This window comes from Sciurus vulgaris, assembly GCF_902686455.1.
Source record: "Sciurus vulgaris genome assembly, chromosome: 12".
NCBI classification, from domain to species: domain Eukaryota; kingdom Metazoa; phylum Chordata; class Mammalia; order Rodentia; family Sciuridae; genus Sciurus; species Sciurus vulgaris.
In genome coordinates, this window is record NC_136473.1 from 68531731 (window position 1) to 68544615 (window position 12885).

General features: G+C 35.9%; 1 protein-coding gene across 1 annotated transcript in view; it reads left to right on the forward strand.

Moving 5' to 3' along the window:
- The window catches only part of USH2A (usherin), a 777454-nt gene that overhangs the window by 93007 nt on the left and 671562 nt on the right, over positions 1–12885 (forward strand). The window contains 4 exon segments of the mRNA XM_079107116.1: positions 7124–7187; positions 9229–9523; positions 10490–10674; positions 11288–11509. Coding sequence (XP_078963242.1) covers positions 7124–7187; positions 9229–9523; positions 10490–10674; positions 11288–11509 — 766 coding nt within the window.

Sequence of the window (12885 nt, forward strand, 5' to 3'; positions counted from 1 at the left end):
CTCAAGGTCAAGCAGAGGTGGGGCCTCTTAGACTCTTCTTGGGTCTTTCTTGAATACATGCATACCTGGGAATGTACACAGCCCTTTGCATGTATGTAGCCTTCTAGATTTCCATGCATATATCAGAACTTCTAGATTTCCATGCTTATATCAGAACTTTGCAAAGACTCCTATGGGCACATTATTCCTTAGCTTCTCCATTTAAGTTTTTTGGTTGGTTTGCTGTTTTTCTCCACTATTAATGGTGCCTTGGTCAACTGCAAGTTTAAGAGTTGCCACTGATTATTTTCAATGACTACCCCCAGGGAAAAGACTGTTCTTAGTAGGTGAATTTTGTGTTAGTTCAAGCCTTACTAATGGTGTTTTTAAGTGTATTCCCAGATGATAACAGTTGTTTTAGGTGTCTTTGAAAGAGTTACAGTCCTCTTCTGATTCTTCCAGGGGCTTCAAGGCTGTTTGCTTTTGTTCTGATTGTAGATTGTTTTCAAAACAACCTTTGCATTTCAGAGAAAAGAATGAGAACAGGAAAAGTTAAAATGTGAGAGAATCTGTTGTTTTTAACCAATATTTGGCCACTTAAAAATAAACACTCCCTACATTGTTTCCAAGTCTTGGGTTTATTTCCAGAGTTCTGAAAAAGTTGATCTAACACTCTTTGCTAGTGTTAGCATTGCTTTTATGGTAGAGAAATTTTCAATTGTTCTCATGTCTGATGACCACTTGTTGTTTGTTCCAACAATATCTTAAAGTTTTTACCCATAGACACCATCATGCTTCATTAGACTTACAAAGAGTACTTAATGTTTTAGTTGCTAAAATGAATGACTTAAAATTTTAAATTTCCATTGGTTTATTACTATTATATAGAAATTGAATTGATTTTTTAAAATATATTGAACTTGTATGCTAAATTCACTTATTAGTTCTTATAGCTTTCATTAAATTAATGGAAATTTTCTTAGTAGATAATCATGCTTTCTGAAAATTGAAGTAATTCCATTTCTTGCCAATCACTCTGACATGTTTTATTTAGCCTTATTGTAGACCTTTTTTTTTCCATGACTTATGTATTAGATTTTTTATCTACAGTTTTCCCATTTAACCACCTTGGCGGTGCCTCCCAGTTGTAATGCAGTACTGCTTCTTTTCTGTCATTACCTACTTTCTGACTAGACAACTATGAGGTCTTTCTTGTATGAGTCATGTCTGTTTCCCTCATCAATTTATATAACGTGGACCTATTCAATTTATATAATGTAGACCATGTGAATTTTTTTCAGAGAGGAATTTCTTTATGGAATGCTTATTCCAATGAGAACTGTTGTTAAAAATTTGGCAACTAGCAAAGGCATGGGTAAAATCCATCCCTAAGACAGTGTCCTTGAAATATTTTATAGCATTTCTTTGTAAATCATAATTTTCCTGTTTGGGATGAATGATTCATTTTAACTCTAGGTCTTTGGAAAACTTTCTCTTTTTAAAAATTCTTTGAAATGTGGATCTGTAGTAGTGGTGATGATTGTCCCATCACCGACTCCAAAATGTAAAACTAAAATGATTTTTAAAGGTTATAAAACCCAGCCCTTTTATTTTATAGATGATAAAATAGATTTCATTATCCCTCTGCAGCAGAGTTTCCCTTTAACTATTATTAAAATATATGAAGTGCATTCCAATTTTTGAGCATTGAGTGGAACACCTCCACTCCTAACACCTGGTCTGACTTCCATCATTTTTCAGCGGATGACTACAACAGCCTCTTGACCGGCCTCTGCTTCTATCCTATATTCTAATCTCAACATTTTTCAGTAAACCTGAGATCATGTCATTACTCTACCCACAGCCCTCCACTGGCTTCTCATTTTACTCAGGATAAAAACCAAAGTCCTTGCAGTGGACTAGAAGGCCTTTAACAATTTGCACTTCCTTCCTCACCAGCCAGTTATTTGTCTAACCTCATCTTCCAGTGGCCTTTTCCTCCTTTATTCTGCTTCACCATGCTGGCTCTGTGTATTCCCTCTTAATGAGCCAAGCACATTGCTTTAGGGGCCTATACACTCACTGATGCCTGCCTGGGACACTTTGCTCCTGTCTGCATGATTCACTTCCTCTCTCCCATTATCAATGAGGGCTATCTATGGAAAAACCATCTCTAATAAAATCCAACCGTATTTTCTATCCTGCTCTGTATTTCTATTTTTGGCACATTTTAATATATGCTACTCATTTATTATGTTTCCCTATCTGCTTGAATGTAAGTCCATAAAAGCAAGGATTTTTTTTGTTATCTTATGTATATTTGGCTGCCATGAATGTGTCTGGCATATAATAGGCTCCCAATAAATATTTGTAAATGAATAAATACATAAAAGAATGAAGTTACCCTGTCATTTAAAGTCATGGTCCAGGTTTTGACAAAATCAGTGTTCATCATTTTTTCCTCTCTTTCAGAGGTGGTAGGCCTTCCAAAATCATGAATTATTTCCCCCTATTTGTTATGACCTGGTTCCTTAAGAAAAATCATTTCTCTAGAGGTTCTATGTAAACCATTTTAAGGTAATATTTTATACTGATAAAATAAGTTGGATAACATGAAATACATGTTAGAAATATTTATTTTCTTCTTAATTCTTTATAATAACAAAAAGAGAAAAATGGTCACTATATCACTTTCCTGTGGCTGAAATGACAAAGTACCACAGAATGGGTATCTAAAAACAATGGATATTCGTTTTTTCATGGTTCTGGAGGCTGGAAGTCCAACATCAAGGTATCTCTAGGGTTATGCTCAATTCGAAAACTGTGGAACAGAATCCCACCACTGGCTTTTTGGTGTTCCTTGGTTTGTAGCTGCACCACTTCAGTGTCCTTTTCACACACCCCTTTCCCTGTGTGTGACTGTCTTCCCATGGCATTTTCCTCTCAGACAAAAGAACAAAGTCACATTGCATTTGGGCCTTTGTTATGATTTGGATGTGAGGTGTCCCCAAAAGCTCACTTGTGAGACAATGCAAGAAATTTCAGAGGAGAAGTGATTGGGTTGTGATTAAATCACCCAATCAGTGATTTAATCCCTTGACAAGGATTAAGAGAGTAGTAACTGAAGTGGTGGGATGTGGCTGAAGGAGGTGGGAATTGGGGCTTGGTTTGGGGTTTATATTTGATTCTGGCAAGTGGAGTCTCTCTCTCTCTCTCTCTCTCTCTCTCTCTCTCTCTCTCTCTCTCTCTCTCTCTCTCTCTCTCTCCCCCCCCCCCCACCCCCTCTCTCTCTGCTTCTTGATTAACATGTGAGTTGCTTCCCTCTGCCACACTCTTTGCCACATTGTTCCTATTTCACCTGGAGCCCTGAGGAAACTGAGCCCTTAAATAAACCCTTCCTTCTCTACAGTTGCTCTGATCCAGTCCTTTAGTTGCAGCAGAGGAAAAGATGACTGAAATAATCTTCCTTAATGAGCTAGTCATCACTTGATTACATCCTCAAAGACCCTGATTCCAAATAAAAACATATTTATAAATACTAGGGGTGAGGAGTCCAGCGTAGCTTTTTGGGGGGATACAATTCAGCCAAGAATAATGAATTTCTTGGTGGACAAGTATGCTTTGAGTGTGGTGGGAACCTTCTTGTTCCATTCGTCAGTGCTTCCAAACTGGTGTTGCTCAGCCTTTGTGCATCCCTAATGTACAGTAAGGTGAGTACTGCAGTTGTTTCAAACACGTGCTTCTCACTCCCGCCACACTTTCCTTGGACTTCACTGAGATGGCGAGTTCCCTTGACTCCTCTCTTTCTGCTGGTTTATCACCTGTCATCTGTCTCACGTTCCTGTCCACTTCAGCACAATGGTACGTCCTCTTCTCTACGACTGCAATCTTACCTTATCTTGTCCCTGTTTTGATGCATGCCACCTGAAAATTCTCAGTCCCAGACACCTCTAATCACTTGATGTTTCTCTTCGGTGGTTCACATGTTCGGGGGAAACATTTAACTTGAAAACTTATGACAATGTGAAGTCATGATCTCTGATTTCATATGACCCTCAGTATACTTCTCAAGGGGCCCTGTATTTTTTGCAGGTCAGTCACCCCACTTGTTTTCAATAGCAGCTAGAACAGCTCTTCATCACCCTCCTTTTCTCCCTGCTTCCCTTCTTCTTTTTTCCATCATTATTATATACTTATTGATCAGTTTAGGGCATGCCAGAAACTTCTCTATGAGCTAGAACTTGACCAGTGAATAAGGGCAATTACTGCTTTGTGTGTCTTGCCAGGGAATTTTATTTAATATCCTTTCATGTTTCATAAGCAAGACTGAGGAGTGAATGGGTATCAGTAGAACAGAATGGGAAGTGCATAGCACAGTGCTACAGGAGCTCATAGGACCCCTCCTGAGCCTCCGAAAGTTTTCCACAGGGCATATGTCAAAACAGACATGAAGGACTGAGGTGGGGCAGGAACATTTAAAACAGGCAAATTCAAGCGTAAAACCTGGGAATAAAATGGCTTGGCAATGTGGGGCCCGAATAATTTAGTCCATAGATCTACAATATAGAGTGTGAAGGACACAGGAGGAGGATGAGGTATGGGTGGGGATAGGTGAAGGGAAGAATAAATTGGCAAATTCAGCAACATTCTTGGCACATTACCTGTTACAAGGAAAATTCATACAGGGAGGAGTGGTTTCCTCAGTCTGTCTTCCCAACCCCTCCCCAAAGGAAATCCCACGAGCACATGTGACTTAGCTGTGTTCATGCTCATTCTTCTCATTTTCCCTCCTTTTTCTAAGAACAGTATATCCTTACTTACTCCCTTCCCTACTTTGTTTATTCTTAGGTCCTGGATTTAGGCCAATGTATTACAAAGCTAGTCATCTGATTGCTAATTCCTAAGTGAATAGTTCACCATGTTTTCCTTATTTCTTTTAGCTACTTAAAAATTTTAAGGTAAATTGTGTTGGAAAAATCTAATGATTTCTACTAAGTTTCAGCAGGTGTTTTGTTTTGTCTTGATAATATCACTTGAAGGAACAATTTCTTGCACTTGTTTTAGTTGTCTGATTTTGGATAAACAGAGAAACTCTACCCAGAGGAAAGTTGGATCAGGAGGCAATTTAGAATACCTCCTTCCTGCAGGCCTCATCTTGTAGGGTGAGAAAGACTGAGACCAAAAAGCAGAGAGGGAGAGCCTATGAATATTTTTCTTTAAAATGCATTAATTGAAAATATTTATGCTCATGAAGAAATATGAATAGGTAAAGTAGTCTATTTTTCAATGTCATTTTAATTTTCTTTCTTTTTAAATTTTTTACAGACTGTACTTTGATTCATTGTACACAAATGGGGCACATCATTTTGTTTCTATGGTTGAACACGATGTAGCTTCATACCATTCGTGTAATCATACATGTACATAGGGTAATGACGTCTGTCTCATTCCACCATTTTTCATACCCCACTCCCTCTCATTTCTTTCTACATAATCTAAAGTTCCTCCATTCTCTCACTCCCCACCCTGCTGCCACCATTATATATCATCATCCATTTATTAGGGAAAACATTCGGCCTTTGGTTTTTTGGTATTCACTTATTTCACTTAGCATGATATTCTCCAATTCCATCCATTTATTTGCAAATGCCATAATATTATTCTTCTTTATGACTGAATAATATTCAATTGTGTATATATATCAGAGTTTCTTTATCCATTCATCTGTTGAAGGGCATCTAGGTTGGTTCCACACGCTACCTATTGTGAATTGAGCTGCTATAAACATTGATGTGGCTTGTGCTACTGTAGTATGTTAATTTTACAGCATATCATTTAAATATGAATAAACATGTGAATATAAATAATACAAACGTATGTACCCATACTTGCAAACATCCACACATACATACTTTTTTGTTCCTGAGTTGTCCCCTCATTGCTCATTAGTCCCATCCTGCTTCTTGTTCCATTCGTCTACTTTGAGACTACTTTGTGCTTATTCTACTCTCCATCTTTATTCATCAGATGGATGCTAAGTCTGTGTGGTTTCCTCTAAGCCATCAGCAAGGAGCAGCAGCAAAGATGAATAAAACATTCTTTAAAGACTCCTCTTATTGAAATACTATGAAAACTTAATAGTTAAAAAAAAAAAAAAAAAAAAAAAACCACATTTGGGAAAATGACCACTTGGTGAATTAGCCATTGCTCCAAATTTAAGTTAGAAAAAAGACAATTATTATTGCAATGGCATTGTGTGTTAGGTCTCATTCCATTTTATGTCCTTACGATCCAAACTATCTAGAGTTTTACCTTTCACTAATTTTTTTTAATTTTAAAAACAAAACAAAAATTTAAAGAGATGGTAGTTTTCTTACATTTTTTTCCTTTTTGTTTTAAATAAATATTTGCCAAACCAATTAACAAAACAATATTATGTGGATTAAAGTTGATCTGTACCTGTGCCTTAAAAGATCATCTAATTCAATGTAGATTCATCTTTGAACCTGTTTGTCTTAGAAGAATTCTCACAGGATGATGAAATCATGTGATTGAACTAGAATGCTACTGAGATATGTAACACAGAGGAACCCATAAGCAGAAGCTCTACAATTCATACTAATTTTTGGAGAGTTTCTAAATGAGCCATTAATCTAGGTTGGAAGGGCATCCAAGCAGACACCCTGGAGTTTGGAGCTAGAGCGGGTGGGATATATGGGTTGTCCGTCTTGATACAAACAAGGTAAATTCTCAGGAAACTCTCATTGGAAGCAGATGACAATCATATTTAGGGCTAATTAAATGATATGTTTATAGGTTTATAAATTATACAGAAATTTGATTTGGGAAGAAAAGTCATAGGTTATATTAGTAAATAAACTGGTCAAAGTATTTGCTTTAACTTGAGTATTGCAATGTCTATGGAGACAAATATGATTATTATTCATGTGGAATTAGAAAATAGATATTGAGCTTTAAGAATTTGAAAGGGCAATGATATAAACATGTTTTAAAATTTTATAGCTTTAAAAGAATAATACTTGAAGTTTTGATTCATTTCTTAGTAAACTGAATCTTCTCATATTTAATATTTTTTCAATGTCTCACAAACACACACACATATATATATATATTTTCTTTTAAGGATTAGAGCAATTTGTTGGAAGAATGCAAGATTTTCGATTATACCAAGTGGCACTTACAAACAGGTAAGAAGATGTGGTATTATAAAACCAAGAGGTATAAGATAAATGCTGAACTCGCATAAACAAGAGTACTATGAAGACTATAGCATTTTTCATGTTTACAGCATTTGGCAAACCACCTAGATAATGTTTACAGTTTTTGCTTTGGCTAAATATGTGGTTGTTATTTGCCAGCATTATTCTCTTGGTAACGCCTTATAATTTGATAAAATTCCTTACAACAGATTTTTTTCTCAGAAAACTTGATTTGTGAATATTTGATAGAATTAGGGCTACATTTGTTTAATCATTATATATGAGAGATTCTCAAATACCTAACAAAACAATATGTGCCTTTTAAAGTTACTTTGTTGGAATTTATAACTACTGCAGAAAGTAGCACAATGAAAATGATTAGTTATATTGGTTCATGGGAAAGTCTCAATATACTGGGCTATGAGACTTAGAGATTAAAAAGAATGAATATTTGAAGTTTTGTTATATATTTTTCTATTTCCAGTGAACAAATAATAATATAGACTTGGGATAGCTTTTATGAAGTTTTTCCTCATCTTCAGAGTCAATGCAACTCTTAGTTCTTAAAGACACACAGATTTCCATTCTACTTAGAAAAGTCCAGGTGAAATTTTGCTAAAGATGACCTCTGAAATTTCTTTTTCAATATATGATCTGATGATATGATAGTGTAGCAACATGTACATAAGTCCATCTCATTTACTTTTATTGAGGAGCTAAAGGGATTTTGTGCAGGCTCCTTCAGGGGAGATGTAGATTAGCATGGTGAAGTTTTTAAGTGACAGTTCTGATGGATTTGAGAAGCATTGCTCTGGAGGAGATGCTATGGTCTGTGGCAGTTCCATTACCATTTAAACTTCCTTTTTTGTTAATTATATGCCCGAATAAACGATGCTATAACACCTGAACACACTGTTGAGGAGACTGACTACCACTGATCTTGCTATCTTTCAGATCACCTTTGCCTAAAATGCTGGTTTCACGTTGCAATAGTTCTTTGTGAAATTTTTCCTGGAGGGCAAAGATTTCATACTGAATAGTGACTTTGGGTCCCATTCAAAGCCTGGTGTCAATTGAAAAATATTGATGTGATTTAAAGGAGAAGGTGTCACTTCACATGGTTTAGTGAATGGAAAAGTTGCCTGACTCCTTCACTGCCTTACTGTGATCTGAGGAAAGCAGTCTGGTCTCCCTAGTTAGACATGGGTTCCTGGCATTGGCCTACCTCAAGTGCCTGGAAAGGTGTTGTGTGGAAGAATGCCCATAAATAGAATGACAAATTCTGATCTAGAACAGGTATATTTCCCTTAATGGAAAAATTAAATATATCTGCCTGAAATTGGCATTCTTAGTTGACTATTGGCAGCCACCATGTGATCCCAAGCCATTGAAACATTTCAAGGTGCCAGAATCTGCACAAATGAGTCACAGGAAATCATTGACAAATGGCCTTGGCTTCAGTCCATTCACTAAAACAGAAGCAGAAAATGATACTTGCTTTCTTCTTATTTTCCATGGATGAACTAGAAGCCCTAATTTAAGTCTCATTATTTTCAGTATACTATTGTTTGCTTTCAGTGGTAAATTAGTTAAACAACCTAAGTAAATGATACTTTTCTATTTATCACAAATAGGCACAATGGATGAGTATAATATTTATTAATTTATTTTTGCAAGGCTGGGAATTGAATCCAGAGCCTCACACATGCTAGGTGAGCACCTATCACTGAACCACATCCTCCATTCCCTAATATTATATAACATTTCAATAAATGTCTTGAAAAATCACACAAGGGCTGCATGCTTCTAGCTGTGAAGACTTCATACTTAAAAATTTACTGTTTTTGATTGCTTTTATGAGAATGAGGACATTTATTTGGTGAAGGATATGTTTTATGTGCTATTTAGAAAATCGTTAGAGCTAAGTGATTACTCATGCGAACTTGAGAAGCATGATATTCACTTATGATAATTCTTAAAACTTCTGTTAGTGTTGTTTGTTCTTAAGTCTCCCTAATGGCTCCCACAGAGAGATTCTGGAAGCTTTCTCTGGAGATTTGCTTCGACTGCACATCCAGTCCCATTGCCGCTGCCCTGGCAGTCACCCTCGCATCCACCCTGTGGTCCAGCGGTACTGCGTCCCTAATGGTGCGGAAGACACAACCAAGAACAGAGTGTTACGGCTGAATCCCAAAGCTCATCCTCTCGCCTTCATCAATGATAATGACATCAGTACTTCGTGGATTTCACATGTGTTTACAGACATTACCCAGCTTAATCAAGGAGTGACTATCTCAGTGGATTTGGAAAATGGACAGTATCAGGTAAGTAGAAACCATGGGGTTCACATTACTTTTCTGTGACCTCTACCATGAATTCCCACACGCTTCATATCTTAAAACAATAGAAATGTATTCTCTCACAGTTCTGAAGACCAGAAGTACAAAGTCAAGGTGCCCAAAGGGTTATACTTCCTTCAAAGGTTCTGGGAGGATCCTGCCTGGCCTCTTCCAACTTTGGTGGCTCCTAGGGTAACAGCTTTCAGAAGTGTCATTCTAAACTCTGCTTCCATTTTCACAGGCCCTCCCCTGTTGTTTCTTAGTGTGAGTAAATCTTCCTTCTTCTTTATCTGAAAAGACCCACCCTAAATCTGAAATGATCTCATCTTGTGATCCTTTACTTAATTTTATCTGCAAAGACCCTATTTCCAAATAAGGTCACAATCATGGATATCTGGAGTTACCCCTTGGACATATTTATTTGGAGATACAATGCAACCCTTTGTGTGGAGAAAACTCAATGAGGGATTAAACATAAACTTAGGTTGCATTCCTATAATATATGGTAGCAAAGTATCTAAAAGGTGATATTCAAGGCTTAATTTCTTACATATTTGTATCAAACTATATTTATGAAATGTTTAAATATTCTTTTTTATTAAGCAGTACAAATTTGTGGAAACTGAGGTGCTTATTCTACAGTCGACTAAAGAACTACCTATATGACATTTATTTCATGAAAACAATGCTCTTTGTTCATGTCTTTTTAGCAAACTTAATATTAATTTGTACCGTGATTTATAAAATCTATGAGAAGAGGGACTAATATAGAATTATGGAATGTATTGCTTTTACTGTCGGTCTATGAAGTTTCTGGATGTTCAATAAATATTTAATAATTATAATTATGAGGAAGTAAGTCATTATATTTGAATCCAGCAATTCCATGGTTTGATTTATACCAGTGTGTCAAATTTATACTTCAATGATAATTAACTTATTCATTTTCAGGTATTTTATATTATCATTCAATTCTTTAGTCCACAACCAACAGCAATAAGGATTCAAAGGAAGAAGGAAGACAGTTTAGATTGGGAGGACTGGCAATATTTTGCTAAAAATTGCAGTGTTTTGGGAATGAAAAACAATGGCGACTTGGAAAAACCCGATTCTGTCAACTGTCTTCAGCTTCCCAAGTATGAACATTTTGAAATTAATTTTAATTGACTCCTGATTTAGTAATAACCAGTAGGTTAGCCTATTAACTAGTCTGACGGAGACTTCCGTCCATCAACTTGTTTGAGGAAGATTCTTGTATTTCTTCTCCAAGGAGTTTTAAAGTATGTTTAAAGATCTTGTAAAAGAATTTAAAATATTTCTTGTTTACACTCTCACTGTTGTTTTGCCATCTGATTTTAAAATTGTTTAGCAAGCTATCTATATTAACAGAATTTGCATTTTTTTTTCAAGAAAATATTTAGTATGTATGATTTTCTGTGGGTCCTACATTATTTGTGCCTGAAAATATGGAATATATTTTCCAAGAATGAAGAATTTAAGAATTTACTGATAAGCCAGGCGTAGTGGCACATGCCTATAATCCCAGCGACTCTGGAGGCTGAGGGAGGAGGATCGTAAATTCAAAGCCAGCCTCAGCAACTTAGTGAGTCCCTAAGCAACTTAGCGAGCTCCTGTCTCAAAATAAAAAATTTTGAAAAGGGCTGGGTTATAATGTCTCAAAGTTGTGACTTCTGTTTTGTTGAAAGTATGGATAGATTTTCCTGTGATCATATTTCTTTTATTTAACAGTTTTACTCCATATTCCCGTGGTAATGTCACATTCAGCATTCTGACACCTGGGCCAAAACTTCGTCCTGGATTCAATGACTTCTATAATACCCCGTCTCTTCAAGAATTTGTCAAAGCCACACAGATAAGGCTTCATTTCCATGGGCAGTACCATACAACTGAGGCTGCTGTCAGTCTCAGCCACAGATACTACGCGGTGAATGAAGTCACCATCGGTGGGAGGTAGTGTACCCTACAAGAGTTGCTAATGGAGAGTGGTTTTCCCTATAAATTTTATTTTTTGGGCTGAGCATATAGCTTAGTTGGTAGAGTGCTTGTCTCCAATGCACAAGGCCCTGGGTTCAAACCCCAACACCATAAAATAATAATAATAATAATAATAATAATAATAATAATAATAGTTTTTAATTAGTGTTTTTTTTCCCGACTGAGATTTCACTAGGCAAACTTATTTAAAAATACAATAAGTAATATTTTAGAGTAAGACAAATTCCATTTTAATGTTTTGAAATAATTTTCTACTCTAAGAGATTTGGAGGAGATTTTTATATGTCTTTTCAGTATATAAGATAGCATTATTATGAAATCAAATTTCAAAAGCCAGTGGGTTTAGAAGCTATGATATTCTGAGGGCTGTAGGCATAGCTCAATCTTAGAGTTCTTGGCATGTGGGAGGTCCTAAGTGGGATCTCTAGCTGCATGGGGGAGAAAGAGTTACAATACTCTGAATCTGATTTAGATCTAACTTACTACAGTGTTTGCTTAGTTTGTTTGGGAATATTATTTTCAAATATTGTTGAAAGAAAAGAGAAATAGAGCCATTTTAAAATATTTTGAAGACAAAGAGAAGGAGTTCGATTTGAGTTTGTAACTATAGTACCAGACAGTTTGTAAGTAAGGCTTGGGTCCAGAGTTCATGGCTCTATAGGGAATACTTTTTTTTTTTTTTTTTTTTTTTTTTTGTAGAAGAAAGATCTACCAGGCTCTTAGCAGTTTATAAATTTCAGATCATAACTTAGCACATGACAAAATATTTTTAAAAAGTGATAGCTGCAAAACTATGTCTAATATGGAAATATGCAGAGATTATATTCAGAATTTAATTGTTCTAGAATAACAATATGCCTTGAGAATAAGGGACACCTTTAAAAACAAACCAGAATATATGAGTTTTTTAAATAAAGTTATAGTATAATGAAAAGCTGATGTTATGACACTATTCACCATCTGATTTTGAAAAAAGGACCAAAAATTGAAATTCACTATCTTCATTCTACAATTTGTTCTGAGCCTTGCAGTCTTAAATTGTTCTTTGAATAGTTTCAGTAAATGCCTTTCCTTAATGAATTCTCTACATGGTTGGAGTGGATGTACACAATCCCTCTCCTCTTTCCATGGTGGCTTGAGAATTACCTTTACAATCCAGTGCAGTCTGCATATTAATGGCAGTCCTTCCAGTACTTCAGGATTAATTCAAAACTTCCATGAATAACCACAGGGATTAGAGAGAAACTGATTTTGCATTGATTAAACGTGCTTGTCTTCCTGGTTATAGTCACATAGCATATATATAGACTCACAGCATAGGGTCTTCAGTA